Source organism: Arvicanthis niloticus, chromosome 18 (genome assembly GCF_011762505.2).
Source record: "Arvicanthis niloticus isolate mArvNil1 chromosome 18, mArvNil1.pat.X, whole genome shotgun sequence".
Lineage (NCBI taxonomy): Eukaryota > Metazoa > Chordata > Mammalia > Rodentia > Muridae > Arvicanthis > Arvicanthis niloticus.
Genome location: NC_047675.1, coordinates 17,763,266 through 17,786,972, shown reverse-complemented (window position 1 = coordinate 17,786,972; position 23,707 = coordinate 17,763,266). Strand labels below are relative to the sequence as shown.

Here is a 23,707-nt window from a genome sequence, read left to right as displayed (position 1 = left end):
CAGTGAGGCCTCGGGGACAAAGAGGACCGGGGAGGGAAGGGGTGGGACGGAGAGGGGGCCGGGAGAGAAGCGCGCGCGGTGGCCGGGGCTGCACGGGGCGTGGGGCGGGGCGCGAGCCCGGAGGCGGTCGGCGGCCGAGCGCACCGGCGGGGCGGGCGGCGCGCCAGCTGCCCGCGGTGGGAGGGGCGGAGCGGCGGCGGCGCGGGGAGGGGACCGGCGGCGGCAGGAGGGGGAGCGGCAGGGGAGGGGCCGGGCCCCTTGTCTCCGCGGCTCCTCGGCTCAGTCCGCCCGGGGAGGAGGAGCGGGGCCAGCCGCCGCCGCCGCCGTCCCAGCTTCGCCGCGCACCTGAGCTCGCCAGCCGCCCCGGGTCCACGCGCTGCGCCCCGCGCCACGGGCGCCCGGCCCGCGCGCAGCCAGCTTCGGTGTCCCGGTGGGGCGCGTCCCCCGGGCCGCCTCCCGCTCTCCCGCGGCTCGCGTGGCCGCGCCTTTGTGTGCCGCGGCCGCAGCTCCCGGGCTCGTCGGCGACCCCCGCGCGACGCCCCTCCAGCCCCACGGCCCGCGCTCTGTCCCCGGGCGCCCCCGGCCGGGCGTCCTCGACGGTGGATCGTGCGGCCGCGAGGAGGCGGGTAGCGGCCCCGGCGAGCTCCAGCCCCGGCCCCTAGCCCCCGGCCCCGGCATGGATGTGAGGTTCTACCCCGCGGCGGCCGGGGACCCCGCCGGCCTGGACTTCGCGCAGTGCCTGGGGTACTACGGCTACAGCAAGGTGACCGGGCCGGGGGCGGGGGTCACCTCTCCATCTCGGGCGCGTCCCTCGTCCCGCCTAGCCTGCTGCACTTTCTTTCCGATCTTTCCTTCCCACCCGCTGGTTTCTCGGTGCGCCTCAGTCTCTGACCAACTCTCTTGGTCTTCTCTTTACGACCCCTTCCTACCCACCTTTTTGTCCCTCTGCTGGCGCTCCCTCTGCCCTCCTGGTCCCCTCCCCCGCTCCCCCAAAAGCTGTGTGAAGCGCAGTCCCGGGACTGAGCTGAGACTAGCGAGTGATTCTTTGTTGGTGTTATTAGTAAACACGGTTGCAACACTCCTACTATGTGTGCACAGGGATTGGGGGGGGGGCACGCTACGTAAGGGGGTCCCCGATCTCGTGGGCCAGAGATCCAGTACCTTCGCAGTCCATCTCCCCTCACCCACCCAGTCAGGAGCTGGTCCCGGGAGCTTGGAGAAGATGAACAAACTTTTATAGAGTGTGGCCGGGTCTGGGGTCTGGGTCTAGGAAGCCTGAAGTTTCAGGATCCCAGCAGGTGCCTCCTACTTCCCTCTCTCTAGGGCGCTCTGGTCTACCAGACGAAGGTGCTCGCCTCTCCCGAGTTAACGCAAGAGGCGTCTCCTATTTTATTTTATTTTTTTTGCAGGGGGCGGGTTAAGTTTTTTTTTTCTTTTATGGAGATCAGAGTTGAAGCTCCACATCATGCCTCGGGGTCACCTCATCTTCCTCACCTCTTGCCGCACTAACTTACAGGAGCAAGAGATTCAGGTGACCATTGGTGGACCTCGAACACAGCCAGTGGCCTTCCCGAACCGGGCTGTCTACCTTGTTTGCTGCTCCCACCACTGAGCTCTGAGACATAACCCCGAGGGCGAGATTCAGAGAAAGAGCCCTGTGCCTTTTGAATGTGTTTTTTCTTTCCCCTTCCCCCTGCTCCTCCCTCCTCTCCGACTTTTCTTTCAAATCCTAGTTTGTTTATGATTGCTTGGATAACGGAGGAGGAAATACGGAGGCAGCTGAAAGAAAGGTGCAATACAAAACTAATGAATAAATAGCAGGAAGGGGAGGATTGTATCTAGAGCCCGGGTAGTTGCCTGTGCCCCTGGCTGATGGAGGTCTGTTCTTTATTGTTTATACTCCCTTCCCAACTCCAGAGCTAAAGTTTGCAAAGACCATTACCGTCTCACTGGCTCGCTTCCGGGTCGTGGTGGGCAGCCCTGGACCAGGCACCCAGGACCTGGCCCAGGGACTTTACTCGGTGTTTTTAGTCCAGTGGTGGTAGTGGCCGATCATATTCTTCCAAAATCTGAGAGGAATGAAAGCAAGGCTAGAAAAGGCCGAAGGCTGTAGCCAGAGTAAAGGATCGGTTTCTGTCGTCTGATTTTTGGATTTACTCAGGTTATTAAATGCTTTAAAAAGTCCCCCATGTATGCTCAGTCAGGGACTTAGGCAGCCTAATTAAGTATGTAGTGTTTCTGAGAATCCGCCTAATTGTTCCAGTGGGGTATTACTTATCTCCTTAGAGCTCAGTCTGTGTATGCAGTCCTTCTGTAAACTGGGCATGCTCTTATTTTTGGAAACCATTACCTTGTCTAATGTAACTACTTCTTTCTCTGATTTAAGATCAGCAACACTCGAATGGCATCCAAATAGAAACCTATTGTATTAAGCCAGTCACTGCCATGCATGGCAAATCTCTGTTCACTGGGATCCCAAGGGTTTCAAGGGACTGAGAAAATTGTGAGTGGGTTTTTTTTTTTTTTTTTTTTTTTTTTTTTGTATCTTCTTTCATTTTCTGAGAAGGGTTATTTTTGAGTCAACTTAAACTCAGAGACTTATTCCAGTGACGGTGTATAAAGCTTGAGGTCATACAGTGTTTGTCAAGATGCTGGGTCAACTTTGGCAGTGGGGAGAAGCAAGCTCATTTGGTGTCCCCTCCTGAATCTTGTGATGGCCCTGAAATAACTGCTTTAATAATTCAGCAGGTCTGATGGTAGGAAGGGCTGTGGGGACCCAACTTAGAAAAGTTGGAATTAGCACTTAGCATTGGGAGGGGTCAAATTGTACTCAGTCTAAGGTGTGTTTGCCTTTCCTTGTTTACAGGTAAAAATTGAAGTACCCTGTAGACTGAGCCACGGTACAAATGTAGCACTTCCATATTCTTAAGTTTTGGAGTGAAAAAAAAAGAAAAAAAAAAACAGTTTTATTCCCCCGTAATTTATCTCTGTACAGAGAATGTAACAGAAGAGGAAGTATTAACTTTATGAGTACAGAACTGCAAGAGCTAATTAAAGGTTTACTGCATTTGCTTCCCAGCTAACTTGCACCTCAAGTGGTGCTTGTTGCCGTTCAGGGTAGATTTATTGAAGACGTAAAACCAGCGTACAAAGACCCGCGTTTATTTCATCTGAAAGTACCTGGAATTATTAATCTTTCTTAAGGCTTGACTTTCGAAGACTTGTATTATCTCTTTGAATGAGAAATGATGGATTACAAAAAAGTATGTTTCTGCCTTTTCTTGTTTTAATGACCATCTGGGAAACTTCAGAAGACACCGAACTCTACCGCCAGGGCTCCCCAAGTGAAATGCTAGCGCTTATCTTTACGTTTATTTACAAACCGTGAATAATAGGGTTCCATTCATTTCCCGTTTTAACAAATGACCGGCGTCCTTTGTATAAATTACACGTGAGTGTATTATCTTTACATTCTGTGAGTATATGGGCCCTTCGCTAAGTGTCAGCACTCATGAAAGTAAGCTGTCTGTGGAAAATGGATGAAAGACTGGAGGGTTCAGAAGTCATTGCAAGTCAGAGAATAACTTCAAATAAAATATGACCAGGATCATTAAAATCAGTTAATAATTCATGAATCAGCCACTGATGGATAAACTTAAAGCCATGTCTATTTTCCAAGAGCTAATTTCCATTTTAATTTCAATCCACTGTTTGAAAATTTCTTCTCTTTTCTTTCTCTCTCTCTCTCTCTCTCTCTCTCTCTTTCTTTCTTTTTCTTTTTTGATGTGACTGGAAAATTGAACTAAAATCTATATCTTAAAAAAAGTGGGAAAAAAAAGTCATTATGTTATTCAAGTGAGTTGGTGACCCACTGACTTAATCTGGAGGTTTCCTTGGGTTCAGTTCATTTTTATTTTACCAGCAAGTAAATAATGCATAAAATATCAATTAAAATAAAGTCATTGTGAGTCTGCTGTTCCAAAATAAGATCCTGCTTCTAACATGAATGTGAGGTAGACTCCCACAGAACTTGACTTGCTTCATACTTTTGGCTTTTTGTTTCCTTTTCAAAATATGGCTGTGGACTTTTTACCCTTACTCAGATTAAGACCTCGTCCATAAGCCTTACTCTCTCGATTATATGCATGGTTTATGTGTTTTTATTGACCACTCTTACTGTGTTAAGGCATACTGTTGTTTGTCCTTTGATTCCCATCCTATTGGGCCTCTACCTTGGCTAGCTTGAAGGATTAGAGAGACTGAAGGCTGATTTGTTCCTTGACTCTCTTCTTGGGGACCATGTTTTTAAGTTGAAGAGATATGGAGAGGAGGGTTTGATGAGTATTTCCCAGATCAGTAGCTTATGTTGGCGTGAGGTTAATCACTTCATTTCTAGTATGAGGCTGTTGAAGTTTGAAAACATACCGAGATATTTGCATATTTAAGACCATGACAGGTCTTAAAATGAGATATTGAAGCCTTTATGGGAGGAAAATAGGTTTTTTTACAGAGTTCCTAGCAGGGGTCATGAACTCAGATATCTATAGGGACAGGCAGTGAATCCACATGAGGACAGGGTTTGGGGCCAAGCAGGAAGGACCACCCATTTAAAGGCACAGACATGCTCAGTATTAATGACAGTACTGTCACCATGACAATGCCTGAGCCTTGTACATTCATATATTTCACTTGTCTTTTGAAGAGTGATAATCTATTTTATGTGAAATATTCAGTCTTAAAAGTGGACAATGAATTGAATAAAATAATTGTGTGGGACCATTAAAATCTACTTTTGTGTTGCTTTGCAACTTTGCTCTTAGGTTCATAAGTGGAATGAGACTCAAAGACTTTTTGGGGGAGGGAAGGCATTTGTTGCAGGCATATTGTTTAAAAATAAGGGAGATTTTTACTCCTTTGTCCAACAGTGTGGTCCATGTAGTACTAGAGTGGACGTGAATAAATACCTGGGTGTTGTGGTAGCTGTGACGTTGACTAGACTTTGTTCAGAATGAACGTTAGTATGTACGTTTATGGTCTGGGAAGCTTTCTGTGTCCTATCAGAGGTCAACACTAGTCATGCCATCTTATGACAGTGTAGGTGAGTTGATGTTGATCAGTTGTGTGAGTGTATGTATGTATATGTACGTATATATATGTATGTATATATATATGTATATGCATATATACATATACATACACATACACACACATACACACACACACACACACACACACACACACACACATATATATATATATATATATATATATATATATATATCACATGCACACACACAAATTTAAACATTTTTACAGGCCTTTGGAAAAATAGGCCAGACCGCCCAAGCTGTCTGGCCCTTAGTGATTAAAGAGTGAAGTAGCCCAGTGGTCACAAACTAGATACCTACACACTCTCCATTAGGCGTCCCAAATAGGGGACTGCTCAACTGCCCCCTCTGCTCAGTAGGGACAAGCACATAGTTGAGCAAAGAAAATTAATCTGAAGGATTTTAGATTAAGCTGATGGATTTATATGGTCACGGTGTTCAAAGTATTTCTCTGCCATCCTCCTTCAGGGCACAAACTCAGCTGGAAGCTGAAGCCACTTGAGGAGTTACTTTATTTAATCACCACAGTATTTAAAAAAAAAATAAAACAGCCTCAATTAGTTGACTGTTTCTAAAGATCTTTGCATATAAATACAGCTTCCAGTTTCTTCTTCTTTTTAATAGTTACAAATTTGACAACTCTAAGTCTGTGGCCAGGCATCTTCCAGAAGCACTTCTGAGTGGCACACGTGTCAACCACAGTTTGCAAGCTTCTCTGCCTCCTGTTTGGCTTGGTTGGAGGTTTGGAGTTTGAAGGGTTTCTTCACAAGGAGATCCTATTAACCAAGCAAGGCATCGTGCAGAAACCACAGGAAATACAGTGACTATCACTGGAGAAATAACAGACCAAGTGTATGGCTTGGTTTCTCAGGTGGCAGAGGAGATGGTAGAAGGAGTATATGCCTGTGTTTGGGGGGGGGATTAGGAAGGAGTGGTGTATATGTGTGTTGGGGGGGTGCAGGGGGAATGGTGTATGTGTGTGGGGGCATGTGGGAGTGGTGTATGTGTGTGTGGCAGGCGCTGGGGGGAGTGGTTGACCATTTTATGGAGTAGTAATCTTCACTCTTTCTACACACACAACACCAGGGGAATTTGTTAGGATGCAAACTTCTGGACTTGACTGCTAGAGACTCTGATTCATAGGTTTTAGTCTTGAAGGACAGATGAAGCTGACATAGGATATTCTGGTGTAATATTCTCACCAACACAGGTACTGGTATCCAAGAAAGTTCAGAGTGTGAGGGACCAAAATGGGAGTCTTCCTGTTTATGCAAAAAGCTAAGGAAATGGTTTTGATTTCTTCCAGAGTGAATCAGTAGAAGACTGGCCTTAGCCCAGGGGTGGTAAAATCTTTTTTTTGAACACATCCCATTCATTTAGTGAGGCTGTCATTTAGAAAGTACTGTATGGATGTATGCTCATTTGGAAATCCTATCATATTCATGATTTAAAAAATTGTGGTTTTTTGTGTGTGTGTTCACGATATGCCCATGGAAGTTCAGAGGACAACTTGTGGGAGTTGACTCTGTCCCTCAACCGTGTGGGTCTCAAGGAAGGAAAGTCATCAGGCTTGTGTGACAGGCACCTTTGTCCACTGAGCCAAATCTTCATTATAATAATTGTGGGGAAAACAGGATAGTTATAGTTTCTTGTCAGAGTGATGATACATTCTTATACTTTTGATAGTTACTTGGAAGAAAACACTTTTAAATAGTTATTGTGAATTAGAAATGATGTAAAGTTTGCAGTCAGTTAAAACACGAGCAGCCATTTATGAAGGAAAACATTTCATTCTCTTAAGAGTAAGAGATGTACTTTTATATTGGGTCAATGAGATATAGTGGCATTTTTAAGTGTCTTGGAATCTCTTTCAAAGTGGTGATTAGAGAGAGAGAGAGAGAAGTTTTGCTAAGTACTTATAAATTCAAATATATTTTGGAGGTATATTAGGATCACTTAGAAAAAGGAACAAGAATTATGTTTAAAAATTAATAGTAGAGGTATTTATTCAAGGTGTCCCTGAGCTTCTGATTTTTTTTTTTATCTTCTCCTGGGGTGGTAGACCGTTTTGTTTTCTTTGTTTTCTAGGTTTGTGTCTTTAATCTCTTCCTCAGGGAGGCCATGTTCTCTTAAAGTGTATTCCGTGATTATCCAAGACATACCAGCTACTGGAAAGTGCTCCTTAATCTTAATCTTAATTTTGCTTTGCTTATTAAAGACTGATTTGTATGATCGGATCATCCAGAAATTAAACAAATAGGCCAAGATCAAGAAACATTGAGATTTCACATACTTGAATAATGTGGCTTTAGGTTTTGAGAAGCACTTGATCATCAACAGGGCTCTTCTATTGCAAATGTGGTCATTTTAATGTGGCCTGGTCTTTCTGACCTCAACTGTTTATACCGAAGAGTTGTACTAAAGATGGTGATGGAGATGATTTTTCAAACTGATTTCAAATTGATGTGGAATAAGTAACTATATTAGAATGTGAGATTTCCCTGCCGATTCCTACAGCTGATGTGTAGTGGGCACAGGTTTGCTCTAGAATGATTTGCTTTTGAAATCAGTTTCTTTAAAGCACTTGTAGGAAGTTATAACAGAAGTGCAAATGCTGAACTGCCTTGTGAACCTTCACAATACACCCACGCTTTGTTAGAAGTTGTTTTCTTGAAGGAAAAAGGATGGGAGTCAATTTAGAAATATGGGCCCATTAAGGAACATGCCCAGCAGATCTCTGCTAGTTCCCCCTTCCCGGCTGCTTCTTTAATGAAGGATTTGCAGTTTTATGTTTGGATCATTAAAAAAAAAACAAACACAATCTAGTAAAAATGTTTGATGGAGATGTGGGTAAAAGAATTTTATTCTTTAAAAGTGCTTTGGGTTGCAACTGAGAAAGTATCAGCCAACTGAGTCAAGACAGTTGGGTTTGTCAGGAAGTTTTCAGGCATGGCTAGATCCAGACTCTCAAAGGATACCAAAGGACTTTCTTATCACATCTGCCTTCAACTCATTGGCTTTTTAAATCAGTTAGTCTGATTGTAGCTACTATGATGATGTCCATCAGTGGCCCCTTATAAGATCAAGTCTCCTTGGATGGACTCTTGGTCCCACACCCTGAGTCGTGTGCCATCACAGGAGCAGATTCACATAGTGTCATTGCCTTGGAGTTCAGATGGTAACTCATGAGGATGAAGACTGGGGAGTCTTGTCGATTTCTGTGAGGAAAAACAAAAGTGCTGGTATTGGGTATACGGTGGAAATAAAAGTGTGTAGATGCCAACTCACATGGTGCTTGATGCAGTTGAGGACCTCTGAGGATTTGTGGTAGTGTGCTGGTGATTATTCTTTCTGGAAACCTAAATAAGCCTGGTACTTATTTAATACACACATACGCATGTGTATGTATATATCAGTATATCTGTATTATACATGGACACACAAACATACACGCATGTGAGTAAAATGTGACTTTACTCACATTTTAAGAGAGTGAGAATTTCAGATAGGATTTGTTGCATGAACATAAACACAGGCAGAAAGTCCTTTGAGAAGCTTTCACAGGTTGGCCCCACGGGATGAATATGGAGATGAATTCTCATCTTCCTGAAGTCAGAAATGGAGTTTGTTAAAAGCAGGTTATGGAGGCATTAGGATGCCTTGGTGGTGAAAGGTCTAAGCTTTCATTTAACAAGTACTGATAGTGAGAAGTAGGTGTGTGTGTGTGTGTGTGTGCATGTGTTTGAGAACGTTGAGAATGCACGTACATGCACATGCGTTTATAGACAAGTGTGTAGGGAGAGGATGATGCTTGAAGGGAACACTAACGGGAAGATTTCAAGGAAGCATCTGAGGATGTCTGAGGCATGATGGGAGAAAGTGTGAGCCTGAAGAGTGCTGTTGAGTGATGGGCAGTGGGTTAGCGGAAAGGGTCAAAAGTGAGCTCAGCCTTACTTGAAGGCCTGCTAACCGTTGAGAAGAAAAGGCAGATGGTCAGATTCATGTAATACACATGTACATATATTTGAGTAGAAAGGATGATAGGGAAGGAGGAAGAGATACCCAAGGACAGACAGAGGAGGGGATGTTGATTCAGTGTGAGCACTGATTGGCAAGCCCAGGATCTGTGGTTGCCTGATTGCCTCACTTCTTCCCCTCACTCTCCGGCTCTGTGTGTTTCTACCACATCACCATCCATCCAATCTTACTGTCTGGAACCCCTTCCTCACAGATCTTCACTTCACTGATGCCTTGATGTCTGAATATCATCTTCCAGTTTGGCCTAACACCTGAAAATACTCCAGTATCTAAAAAACAACCTGTCCTCATCCCCTCAGTTAGGACCCTAGTGATTCTGTGTAATTTTATTCCTAACGTGTAACCTAATTGCTTACATTAGTGTTGATTCTGGTTTATTTCTTCCCATTGGAATTTGAATCCTTAAGGTCAGGGTCTGTGAACGGTGCTTTAGTATGCTAAAGAAAAGGTGATAAGACATGAAAAATATATGGATAAAAATACTGTTCAACAGATCTGGTTGTAGTTTAATCTTTTGTCTATACATCTACTGGACCCGCCACATGCTAGATACTTCTAGGCAACGGAACTACAGATGAGAAAACCCACCTGCCCTGTTTTTTAAAAAGATGGCCTACATTTGTAATGATATTCTCCAAAGCTTTTAAATTCAAATCATATTTCTAACTTTCCATGTCAGTATTTTATGTGTTCGTGGCAGGAGCAGAGCCATGGGCAGGAAGCTGGCTGGCTGGTGGGTCTTGCAGAGGTAGCAACCAAAACAAGGATAGTAGGGACTGATCTTAATCCAGGTTAGCCAAGAAGTGACCAAGGAAGGAGCATCCTCAGGGCAGACCCAGTGGGGAATATAGTCAGGGTTCAACTTACATGTCACAGAAACACTGAAGTACAAAAGTAAAACTTGTATAGCTATGGAATAAGTGAGCTAAGCATTTACTTCTCTTCCCCTTCATCAACTCTTGAAGGAAGTAGCCCAGGGATGCTCTGAGGCTTCATGTACATGAGGGAACCAGGCTGTTCTACCTAACATGAGTCTTGAATTCCTAGTTCAAGGTTGAGTTACCACTGGTCAACAGGAGGGAGGAGGCCAAAAGTAAAGGAAGGCTCCAGAAGCTACTGTACAAATGCTTGCTTGTAACTCATTGGCTAGACTAAGTCAGATGTCTCCTGTGATGAATAGATTTCTAGGACATGCAGTCTGTACTGTTGCTGGGCATGTGACCAAGCCAAACAGTCTATCACTGTGGGAGGAGTAAGTAAACACAGGAGGAGTAAGAAGACACGGGATTGGCAGGTATGTGGGAATGAGTTTCTGGTGAGGTCCTAAACCCAATTCTTGTACTTTTTCAAGTTGAGAATGCATTCAGTGGTCCGGCCTTCTTCACGTCCTTGTTGTCACATGCTTCTTGGAAAGCCTTTGGTGAGTGATGCATGGTGCCAGGGTGGATGGCTCTTGAGTGTTTTATTTTGGGCCTGCTTAAAATACCCAGTGATTTATGTTTTCCTTTGCAGAAACTGCAAATCATTATGTCCTCATTTTAATTGATTACATATATTTCAGGCCCACATTTTTTTCCTTTTCAGAATCTATCTTCAGGTTTTTATAGTGCCATTTCTCAAGTCTCAGCACAGGTGACAACACTTTGAGCTCTAATCCTTCTCTGCTCAATGGTTTTGAAGCCCAATCAAATTTTCTGAAAAATTTTGGTCAAGCTCAGTTTGCAGGCAATCTTGTATTTGCATTATCTGCCAAAAAACCCTTTCTCCAGAAACCCAGACCTGAGTGTCCCTGTCCCTCTCTTAAGCCACTGGTCCTTTCCTTTCCTCTTGACTCTTTAACCTTGACTACAGGATTTATTGTCTGCCTGGCTTCTATCTAGCCACCTCTGCTAGCTCCCTCTTGAATGTATTTTCTCTGAGTAATTGTTCAAACAAGTAATCTTTACCTAGGGTACCACCCAGGCCCTCCATAACTCCCCATCCCCCAGCCCTAACCCTGTGCTGCCAGCATGGACCACTTCTCTCCCTCTGTAAGTTACTGGGACCATTGAGAGCGCCTTCGGTGAGCTCTCTCAATGCCTTGTCAAACTTCCTTGAACGATTATGGAATGCCACTTTCAGGGAACATACTATTCTAAGTCCAGAGTTCTATTTTATGGTAACTTGGACCCTCTTGTGTCTACTCATACCCCTCAGTGTGTCCTCTTCATCCAACATTCCTCAATCTTGCTGTTGTATATCTGGATGCTTCTCTGTCACCTGACTACTGATTTTCCCCATCTTCCCCAAGACTGTGGTAGTTCATTTCAAGCTTGGTTTTGTTTTCATTTCACTTTGTGTTTTTTGTTTGTTTGTCTGTGTCTTTGGTTTTGTTTTGTGTTTTTTTTAAAACTTTTTGTAGGGTTCTTACTTTGTCTTACTCAGTGTTTTACTACTGTGAACAGACACCATGACCAAGACAACTCTCGTAAGGGCAACATTTCATTGGAGCTGGCTTAAAGTTCAGAGGTTCAGTCCATTATCATCAAGGTAGGAACATAGCAGCATACAGGCAGGCAGGAGGAGCAGAGAATTCTACATCTTCTGCAGGTAACTAGGAGAAGACTGACTCGAAGCAGAAGCAGCTAGGTCAAGGGTCTTAAAGCCCATGCTCACAATGACACACCTACTGTAACAAGGCCACACCTCCTAATGGTGCCACACCCTGGGCTAAGCATATCAAACCATCCCAGTGCCCCATTCAGATGTTTATATCAGTTATCTATGGCTGTGTAACATATCATTTCTAAGCATAGGATTCTAAGCTTATGATTCTGCAGGTCAACAATCTCAGCAAGACAGGTTTTCTTTTTCTCTGGGCATTCTCTCATATAGTTGTTATAGAATTGCTGGGATACTTAGCTTCTGGGCATCTGGTCGTCAGCGTGGAGATCTTGTTTTTCCAGCATGCTATCCCATACCACAGTGTGATGGTTTGGGCTCATGGTGGCTTCCTGAGAGAGCATGAAAAGTATAAGAAGGATGGGGCCCTGACTGAGAAATGTCACGTGTAACACCTTCTGTCATATTTTATGATCCAGAGTGAGTCACTGGGCTAGCCCAGATTCCAGACGAGAGAAAATAGATTCTGTTTATGATTGACAAGAGAAACAAAATTATCCCACGCAAGGGCATGGCTACAGAGATGTGCAGAACTATGACCCTTCTGCAGGCTACCTCAGGCCTCAGCTCTAGATCTCTGATGTAGCCTCACGTTCCTCTCTGTCTCTCTAACCTCCCTCCATCCCTCCTTCCCTCCAACGAAAACTGTTCTACCTGTCTTCTAACCTCACAAGGATAGTCTAGGTGATCGTTGTTCTAGAAACCCTTCTAGCGCTGCAGTTGTTCATAGCAGTGCTTCCTCGAACTTACAACCCCCCGGATTCACCTATTAGGGGTATCATTTATTCAGTCGACATCTTTCCATGTTGATTTACTTTGTACTTTGTACTCATATGGCAACCCTGCATTACTGTGGTGTGTGACAGTTGTTTAGTCTATTTATAACTACCATGCTCTTAAGCACTTACGTACCTCATTTGTTAATCCCATATGCATAATAGCTACAGGGAACATTGGCCAACAGAGTAAACTGTTGTGCCTTTAACTTGGCATTGAAGATGGTTCATGTTTAATACCAATCCTATTACAGTCAATCAGTCTCCAGTTCCTTAGCAAGTAGCTGGTAAACTTACTTGTCTGAGTCCTACTCACAGTTGCTGCTATTTCAGCACCACCACGAGCCAGGTCACCTGTCCTTCTAATTTTCTGCCTTGCTCAGACATGCTAATTGTTTTTGAAAATATTAACTTGAAATTGCTATTTTCCTAACGCCTGCAAGCCCAGCTGTTTACAGAAAGTCACTTTCTTGGTAGTAAATATCCTTTGCTCTGTCTGCATTAATGACTTCTCAAAAGGCCTTCTCCATCCTTGGCTTTAAGTTTTCCATTGTGAGTGGGGACAAATCACGTACCCGGAGCAGCTTATCAACCATGGATTTGTAGACAACACTGTGGCCATGACAACACTGCTTTGGACATCTGGCCTTTCTCCTTCAGGTACTTCAAAAATGCTAGAGCTTCCAGAAAATGCAAGACAGCAGTCAGCATTCCCCATGCTACCTGTGCTGGAGCCTGCAGGCTATGAGGGTGGAGCTTGAGGAAGTCCAAGGTAGCAACAAAGCAGAGGAACCTCAAGTGAAGAGGAAGGGAACTTGAGCTAATGAGAAGACCAAGGAAGAGATAGACAATAATGACAAAGAGTGACATCTAGGTGTTGAGGGGAAACATGGAAGGCCTTATCTATTAAAATGAGATTAGTGCAGCATTGCTAAGTACAGTTGATGACACGTGAGATTTCAGTGGTTGATTACAGCCACCAACCAGAATTTCCAATCCACTAGCATTCAATGCGTTGAGAACCTTTGATTCTGCTGATAAATTTTGCCATCACATAATTATTGCCACAGAATATGTGTCCTTCAGTTTCTTATCAGAAGTGGTCCTCTTGACATCTCTGCTTGCTCAGACCATATTTTTTCTTAAATCTTTTTTAAAAAATAGTGGTAATGTGAACAGGGCACATTGTATCCACTTGTCCAGATAACTAATTCCAGTGAGGAACTTCTGCCAGCTCCAGAACTGACCGATACCAATGGTGGCTTGTGTACCACAATCTTTTATTATTGTGCACACTGGTTAGGGCTCACTTCAGCTTGAGGGAACTTGTGTGTACCAGGCTTCATAGTTTGGTTTAGACTGTGGCTCACTGACTTTCAGTGAGTCCTTAGGATGACTCAACACAGACGACTCTTAGAAACCTTTCACAGGAGGCACTGAAGAACCTCCCACTGTGTTTTATCTTGTGGGTGTACCGCTATTGGCATTTTCATTTTTTTCTGGCTTTACATTGGCTGCCGAGCAGTAGGAATCAAATAGGAAACCTATGGAGTAGCTGTTCAGGATGCTAGAAGACATTGTCCTATTGGCCAGCTGTCTAGCCTCTATTAGTTTCTCTTTATAAAATATTTGTATCTGGTGCCATCAGGGCCCAGAAGATGGAACCAGACCCCCTGGTACTGGAGTTTGGGATGGTTGAAAGCCACCATGTGTGTGCTGGGAACCAAACAAACTCTTCTCTGCAAGAACAAGAGTCCTTGCCACTGGACCATCTCTCCAGCACTTTTTATTAGATTCTTAATTTTGCTTTGCTTTGCTTTGCTTTGCTTCTTAAAAGTACGGCCCCTTTTTCAAAAATCAAACATGCAGGTAAATTAGTTGAAACGCCGACAAGTGCAGTGGATATTTGATTGTTTAATGTCAGGGATACTTACATCCTTCTAAAGTCAAATTTCCCCATCAGAAAAGGAATGTACATCTCCTCTTTCAGTGTTATAAAACAGAACAAAAACAAAAAACAAAAAACCCGCAAAACAAACAACAATAAAAGCACACTCCGTCCATTCCTCTTTTGATGTCTTTATTAATATGATAAAATCCTTAGTGCGTGATGTTTGTCAGAAGTTTCTTACTGGATTTTTCCTTCAGAATTTTAGCCTCTACTGGCACAATAAAATGCAGAAATTGGTCTCCTTTCACTGAGTCTTTTATGTCTGAACCTTCATATCACCCAGCAGGTATTAATCCGCAAGAGTAGACCTCACTGCATAATTGATACCTATTTGAATTCTACCTAAGGACCTTGCTAAGATGGGCCCCCGAATTGAGGTTCTCTTACCAAGTGTTGACAGATCCACATGGGCATCCCATGAGCCAAGAGTTGGCTCCCAAGGGTCCAGAGAAAGAGTTTCCCTTTGAGAAAGGGCTGCCCTGGGCTTCAGGTATCCAGCCTGGTGCCAGCTGGTGTTAATTGCAGAGAAAGAGCTAACCTATCCTGCAGCCAGTTACCCCCTTAGATTTTTTTTTTTTTTTTTTTTTTTTTTTTTTTTTAAGTGACTCATGATCATGTAAATGTACTTGACACTGTTTGGGGAGGGGGAGGATCTGTCACTGTTTTCTTTAATCAGCTTTCTGAAAATTGGAAAACTTGACCTTGGTAACTTTTGGAAATCTGCCGGTCTCCCTCCTTCACTTGTTGGTTCTGCTTATCAGAGATGAGACCTGAGAACTCTAATGGGTTTCTGTGACTCCAGATAGACAGCATGGGATGCTGGCAGGGTGTGAGGCTGGCTGGCAAACCAGATAAGCTGCCACTTAGAGCCAGGGTTCAACCATCTACTGATGATTCTAGCATGTTCCTGACCCTCTCCGAGATTTGACTTTGTGGATCTGGATAAACAGTAGGGAGTAGAACAGATCCCATCCTGCTCCCCAGCCCTTAACATCCTAGGAACAGGGATTACTGTGTGACCTGCCCTGTCACATCTAGAGACAACATGTTGTATTGACAACCTAGGGTCATTGGAATAGTGACTGTGACTCTTACCGAGCACTCCATTGATGTCAACTACTGTCATTATTATTCTAAGACATAATCCCCATGCTAACATCAGCTCAGTGTCTTCACATGCGGATAGAAGCTAACACAGACTGTTGTAGACCCATGGCTCACAATATCCCAAGGTTTGCTTTGCAACTGTTTGGAGGATTTTCATCGTGAGTTATGACGTATGACCCCTGTAGTCTTGTTTAATGTTTCACTTGAACAAGATTTCTCATCCTGCTCAATTTTGGTAGCTGGGGCAGACAGTTCTTTGAGTATCCTGTAGAGTGTTCAGTAGCATCCCTGGCCTCGACCCAGTGGAGGCCAGGCCTCTTTTCCTCTGTTGTGACAAACAAGAATGTCTCCAGACACTGGCATACATTTGCTGGGTGGGAACTCCTGCTTTTTTCTGCTTTGTTTTAAGACTTTTGGGGGGAAAACTTTCTGGCATTGTCACTTAGAAAGCTCTAACCTGGATGAGTTACTTTTTTGTTACAAAGGGAGTTTATCCACACAGAGGGTGGGTATCTTTTTAGGAGAAAAGAAGGCTCTGTTACCGTATGTTTCTCAGAATAGCTAAGAAGGCCACTGCTCATTTTGACGAGATGGTCGCCAGGGAAGGAAACTACTAGATCATCTAAAATAATCTGCTTTTGTCTTGAGATTTGCCAAATGCTTCCTCCTTCTTCTTCCTTCTCTCTGGGAATCTCTCTGGGTTAATAAATATCTCTTGGGTTTACAGAGCTGTGCAAATTGAGTGGACCAAGAAAAAGAAAGCCTGTTTCCACTCAAGGAACTGTAATTTGCCTTCTAACCAACTGGGAATTGGCTCAGTTAGGGCCCACCTATATCTTTAGGTGGTTAAGCTAAGTCACAAAGCTAATTTGGAGGGATAGTCTGTGCATAGATTATCATGGCATGGAGATTCATGGCATGGTCACTGTGTTTGGCACGGAAAACACTGAAATTTGGTAAACAGTGCAGCCCCTTTCACCTGTGGATTTTCAGGAGCAATGGCCACGTGTACTTTGTTTTCTGCTTGTTGCACTGGGCCAGCATACAGGACAGTCTCAGTCTAGAACTAGGTGTAAAATTGTACACTAATAATTTAGCATTCTATACTTTTGTTTTTTTTTTTGTTTTTGTTTTTGTTTTTTGTTTTGTTTTGTTTTGTTTTTTGTTTTTTGTTTTGCTACTTGTACACCCTTGGGGTCAGTTGACAGGGTATCTTAAGGAAGCCTGAAAGCAATGTATCTAAAAGCACAAATTCCAAGAAGTACTGCAGTGGTCCAGCGTCTCCCAAGAAGTTAGTTGCGTAGTAGCATACCTGTTAGATCCTTGCCAAGCCTGGTCTCTGTCTCTGTGACCCTCCCTGCTCTACTATGCCTGGAATTCGCAGAGGAAAGGGGAGTGCAGAAGACAACAATGTCCCCTCTCTGGCTCTGATCTGGGTTTATTGTCAGGAAATCCCTCTTTTCAGAGACTTCTTTGTCAGCATCCTCTAACCAGCCCTCAGCTCCAAATCCCAGCCCCCACCAGAGGATGATTTCAAGGCTTTATGGAAATGAAAAGTTACTCTTCTTCTTCTTCTTCAAAAAAAAAAAAAAAAAAAAAAAAAAAAAAAAAAAGGAAGAAGAAGATTGGGGTAGATAAAGTGATTAACACTTATTTTGTTCAGGAATCCATTGGAGCTACCAGCCTCGAACACTCATTTGGATTGTTGGAAGGGTAATCTCTCTCAGAAACATTGGACAGAATTGACCAATTCATTATGTATGTAAGTCTGCTTAAGAATGTTTAATTCAGCGCGCCCTCATCTTCTGGCTTCCTAATCTGCCCTGGCTATTCCATTCTCTTTGAGTTTCTGCAGCTCATTTTCCCCCTGATTATTGAAGCTTTCCCTAGACATTCCGGGCTTGGTGGAGTCTTGATGAATAGATTTATGGGGAGGGGAGTGTCCTCCTCTTTTAGTTGGTTGTTGTGAACCAGATTGTTCTGGGGGTAATTAAACTTGGGAAACTACAGGCTTAGGTAGAAAAATATGAGACCACTTAAGCCAGTGAGAATCTTGCAGAATGACCTACAAGCAGTGGGGAATTCTTATTAGAAAGTAACCACGGTAGAACAGTATAAATAGTCCTGCAACGTTATAAGATACAGAGATTGAAGCAAGAACATGAAATATTGGAAAATGCTGAAAGAACGTGAATACTTACATAGGAACATTACACATGTGTATGTCCAGGGCCTACTGAACAGCACAGCCATGAGAAAAGCCTTCCCCTTACTTGTTGACTTCATAGCAACCCCCCCCTCCCCAGATAGCGGAGAGATCAATTCATAAATGCTTGGCAGTAGCCACTGGTAGAAATTAGTGTGTACTTGGTAAAGTTTCTGAAGTCTGAAAATACTCTTTCAGCAAGTGTCCAGGTGCCTGGAGTGGAGTGTGGTATTATTTGGTCTGTGCTCTTTCACCTCGGTTGTTTCAGTAGGTGCTTTGCACTCCAGATACGTTTTCTATTTCCTTGACATTAGACAGATTTCAGAGAAAAGGATGGGAAAAAAAGATGAAAAGAGCCCTCCCAAATTAAGTGTGTCTTTACTCCAAGAGCATACGTGGATGGCCAGCCTCCAAAGCGGCCAGCCGCTTTTGCATCCCTTAGAAAAGTTCTCCGTTCATACTCTCTACTCTATCTAATTGAATGTAGTAGTTGGGTACTGCAGTGTGGCAGACTCAAGATCTATACATTTATCTTGCTTTGTTTTGTTTTTTAAGACTTGAAAACAAGAGTAGAGTGAGGTAGAATTTTTTTTTCTTTTGTGATTATTATTCCACCTACAGAGATTTCCTGGGAGATTTCTTCTTTTTTTTTTTTTTTTAAACATAGCATGAGAATAAAATTGGGTGAGTATGCCAAGGAGAGACCATAGTATCATGCTCCAGTCCAAAGGCTCAAAGTAGGGTCTCAGGAGAACTGCAGAAGATTGCTGAGATGCTAAAAGGTCATGTCTTGGTACAGAGGTCACCTCCATCATTTCTCTTCCTTCTTCCTGTCCTTCCCTCCTCCTCCTCCTCTTCTTCCTCCCCTCCTCCCCTTTTCCTCCTCCTCCTTCTCTTTTTCTTCCTCCTCTTCCTCTTTTTCTTCCTCCTCTTCTTCCTCCTCTTCCTCTTTCTCTTCCTCCTCTTTTTCCTCCTCCTCCTTCTCCTCTTTCTCTTCCTCCTCTTCTTCCTCCTCCTCCTTCAGGTTTTTGTTTATTTTGTTTTTGTTTTTGTAAAACCAGCTCTCCTGCCTCTGCCTCTCTTGTGGTTGTATTACAGGCATGTGACTAGGGTAAGGCTTTATCTTTTAAAACAAGATTAAACACCTTGTGATTTTGCTCAGATTTCTGTTTAGAAAGGTAGCTGGTATTGGTGTGTGAGACAGCTGATTTAAGGAAGAGGAGTGGCCACATCCCTTTTTTGCTTTCCATGGGGAAAGAGGGCATGCAAGTGTGCATTGCCTGTAGTCTTGTTTAGTGAGTACCAGAATCTTCTCCATCCTCATTAAGAGACTGTATCACCATGCACACGTACTCGTGGTGATTGGAAATCATTTGCATTTACTGCTTCACCCATGTAAATCATAGTAATTTTAGGAAGAAAGAATTGCAAACATCTAAAAAATTCATTTGAATGCATTTCTCAAATACCATTTTAATATATCCATTTCTTTCAGGCAGTCGAATGTCTTATCAGAATTATTTTTTAAAACTGAAATAGACCATTTTTAGGCCCTATTGGATTCTGCGAGTTATTAAATTTCATATCTTCCAGGGTTTATTTTTTTCTGATGCCCATAGTTCAAGATAATGTTTTTTTAATACTACATGCAGAATTCCAGAGATTCATAATCGCTTATGACATCTTAATGTCCACAGTGACATTCCACTGGTCATATCCAACTGTGATAAACAGTTCTGTACTCTATAAAAGACGACAGTCACTAAGTAAATGCAGGAAAAGGCAAACAGTCCCTCAGTCTTATGAATCATGTCACAGATCCTGAATGTTAATTTTAAAGAAAACACATGCTTAAATTTAAAGTTTATGCCTTCGGAGCATAGTCTTTTTATTCTTCCAGGAAAAAAAAAATCAAACAGCTATACTTTAAATGAATTTAATGAACTGCAAAGACTGACATTTTCACTATAAAAGTCACACTTCATTTAATGAGTAGTTTAAATATTGATGCTATATTAAAATACAGGCAGAATAAAAATGGCACAATGGATTTCAAAATAGGAATCCAGAGTTCTTTTATGTTGAAAATTTCATGAACTAAAAAAAAAAAAGTATCATTCATTACAATGTCTTCATAAACACAAATATTCTAGTGAAATAGAATATTAGCCTGCAGTACATAAATTCCCGTAGATAGTCTTTCTTTTCATGGTTTGATTCAGAGTCTGTCTTAGCTGGCCACGGCGTCTAGCAATAGGGCTGGTATTATGGAGGAGGGGACTCTGGTTGCCTTGCATTTACCTATTGAAAAGAAGCGCGACAGCTTGGTGTGGGCATCCAGTCTCTAGACATACAAGAACCAGGTGCACTCCCTCTTGCTCAGGGCTCTTCTGTGACTCCCTGAAAGTCCTGCATGGCCTTGCCTTAATTTAGCATCTGCCTTTGGTGTTTGAGACTGGGCCTTTTTTGGCTTTGGACACAAACTCATTTTCTTCCCATGGCCTGGCAATGTCTTTCTCCCCACCTCCAGGCCTTTGGCATATCTTTCTCTGTCCCAAACCCCATTTTTCCAGATCTTTTCATCTTTCCTTCAATGTCCTTTTCCCAAGGACCAGCCTATCTCAGATAGAATCCTTTTCCTTTTGCTTGGTGCATTTCAATCATTTCTTTGCTTCACTTTCCTCTGCAGTAACATATTGACTTATTTGTTTATTTTTGTTTGACTCTCCAAGGCTGAAAGTAACCTCAAGGAGAGAGTCTTGTCCCCTTTGGTCCATAGTTTATCCTCAGAGCCAAGGACTATCTTTTACTACCAAAGTCCAACTTGGTGAACCAATGAGTTTTATTGGGGTTACTTACAGGAATATGGGTGAGAGGTCACTTATAGGAGAACAATAACTCAAAGACAGCTGTATCACTAAAAGCCCAACTCACCGTGGGTTAATGAAATCTGGAAACCTCAAGTGCACTGTACAACTTAGAGGCAACTCAGTCTGGATTCTCCTTCCCAAGTGGCTCAGTCCATTTAAGCCTAGCAGATCTCTGTTCCTTTTAGATGGCATAGCCTGGTCTGAACCTCTTCTAGGCAGCAGCTTACCTAAGAGTGCCTCTCAGAAGTTCTTATTGCTTATATACACTTGGAGAGTGAGAGGCCCAGTGAATTTGGTCAGTTTCAGGGACTTCCTGAAGCCTTTAAGTTGTTTACTTCCAAGATAGTAAGTGTCTCATTTTGATTTCTATTGTATTTCTCGTATTTAATTTTCATTTTTCTTTCTGTTTTTGAGACAGGGTCTCATGTAGCCCAGGCTGGCTTTGAACTCACTGTGTAGAAGATTCTGGCCAGCAGCTTCTGGCCCTAACTCCTGATCCTCCTCCTTCCATCTCACCATATACTTGTATTACAGGTGTACATTACTATGCCCAGATAACTTTTAAACAGTTGTTAGCTCTAATTGGAAACTGTAAGGACTGCATATGACTTGTGGCTTATTTGCCTACACTGGCTGAAGTAGACCCAGGGTTTTAACTTATTAGGAGACAAGGCCTATGAGACTCATGTTAATGAATTTAGACGATAAAGGCTTTAGTTAGAATGTATCTAGCAACTCATAAATAGTTTGTATATATTAATACACTTAATCTTTGACAACTATGGATGTCCCAATTAACAGATGAGGAATAGAGGCATGACTATGGTTATATGAGGACACCCAAACCATAGACTAGGTAGGGATATATCAGGGCTTAAAAGCCATCAGGCCACTGGTTGTATCCCTTATGTGGTCCTTATGTGTCTCTTACCCTAGGCTTTTGTTTTTTAAGTACCTTCCTGAGGCTCACTGGGTTTGTTGAACCAAGATGGCAGAAGCTAGGTCACATAGAGTTTCTAATTCTGTAGATCTGGGTGAAGTCTAAGATTTGACATTTCTGACAACTTCCCAAGTGATACTGATGCTGCTATCCTGTATCACAGTTCGAGTCTTGGTGTCCCAAAGAATCCCAAGACATTAGAAGAGACTAGGGACCCTTGAGGAGAGTATTGTACACACTGGAACTGTGTAGATAGATAGTTAACTTTTACACTCACATACTCTATGGATAATGGTGGTGTCAGCGCACATAGCCATAGACAGGGCAACAAGTTCATGGGCCGCCTTTAGTTGATTTTCTGTTGTTCCATTAGGGCATCTAAGACCATGTAACTTACATAGGCAAATTTTTTTTTTTTTTTTTTTTTTTGGCTCATGATGTCAGTAGCTAGATTGAACAAAGTTTGAGCAGGCTCCCAGTGAAGGCTACATGTGGTTCCAGCCCACATCAGAGAATGGAGGGGTCATGGATGCGTGAAGCACTAAGCATGTGTGACTAGGAGGAGAGCAGGTAGATAGCTTGTTGAGCAAGAACTCTCCCTTGGAGGAACTAATGACTTCTGCAAGAAGGAATCCACTCTGGAGAGAACATTAAACCACTCAAGGGCTTAGAGCCCCTAGGACCTCATCACCTTTCAATGGCCTTTCCTACCAACACCTTTACTCTGACAGTCCTAATTTAATGTAACTTCAGAGGGGACTAACCACAGCCAAACCATGCGACAGGCTATATCTAAAATGAAGCATGTCCTGGAGCCTTGTTGTCTTATACCATTGATACTTTTGTCCCCTAGCTGAACAATGATGACATCTGTGTCATCTAGTCAAGAAGGTGGGGCTGTGTGTGATAAGCAGAATAGAACTAGGGGACAGGAGGCAGTACAGAGTTCCTATCTGTAGGACCCGGCTTGGTTTTTCAATGCAGTGTGTTTTTAAACTACTCTGAGTCACACAGACAACTCTTCCTTTCCCTTTCAGCCTCTTACTACACCATCGAGGAGAAGATCTGTGTGGTGCCCACCTGTCTTTAACACCTACCACTTGTTAATCTTGCTTTTTAACAGAGCAGTTGTGCCACAGGGAGACAGTGGGGAGCACATGGCAGGTCTCAGCTACAGTCACGGCTGCAGCTGGTGCTGTGTTAGAATTAAGTAGATGATTTTGCCTTTGCTGTATCAGTTTTTCCATTTACAATGTGAACGTTCCCTTTTTTGAATAAAAATACACATTTATTTTTATCCATGTAGATGTATTAAAGAGAAATGAAGGCCCTCACAAATTTATCTGTAATCTTAACATTATAAATGCTTTGAAGGGAAAAGTTTGTAACATCATATTCGTAGTAAAATCTGGCCTCCAAGGACATGAGATTTTCTTTTAAATATTCAATTGCCTTTTATTATGGAGTATGTATATGACGTGTGGGTGAGTGGAATGTGCATGCCCATGCTGTGGTGTGCATGAAGAGATCAGAAGACAATTTTGTGAAGTCTCTTCTCTCTGTACCTTTATGTGCACCCAGGGAATCGAACTCAAGTCATCAAAGCTTGCGTGTCAAATTCTTTACCCACCGAGCCATCTGTGGCAGCCTGTGACGCTTTTTTTTTTTTTTTTTTTTTTTTTTTTTTTTTTTTTTGTTGTTGTTGTTGTTATTGTTGTTTTCTTTTGTTTTGGTCTCTTGTGGGTGAGCATTTAGGCATTTTGCTTCAAAAGCATCAACTAGAAGGATTATGTAAGATTGGTTTATACTTGGCTATCCTGTCGAAAAAAATCTTAAAATCTTTCAAGGTCAAAACGTATTTGGCTCCAAGTTTCTATATAAAGAGGAGTGTGGACCTGCTTTCAGTGATCAGATCCTTGCAGGCAGTCTATCAATCACTGAAACCGACAAGCACTGATCTGGCGAAGAGCTGCATGGTAATGTGAGCAGAGTGGACATAACTGGAGACAGCGGCTCTCTACTCTTGCTCGGTGTAAACAGAAGGTAGTGG

General features: G+C 42.9%; 1 protein-coding gene across 2 annotated transcripts in view; it reads left to right on the top strand.

The window, feature by feature from the left end:
* The first annotated feature begins 299 nt into the window (after positions 1–299).
* Tox3 (TOX high mobility group box family member 3) overlaps positions 300–23,707 on the top strand; it is a 106,875-nt gene continuing 83,467 nt past the window's right edge. For both annotated transcript variants that reach the window (XM_034522092.2, XM_034522091.2), the window contains exon 1: positions 300–763. In XM_034522092.2, coding sequence (XP_034377983.1) covers positions 677–763 — 87 coding nt within the window. In that variant the 5' untranslated portion in view covers positions 300–676. The remainder of the gene's footprint in view (positions 764–23,707) is intronic.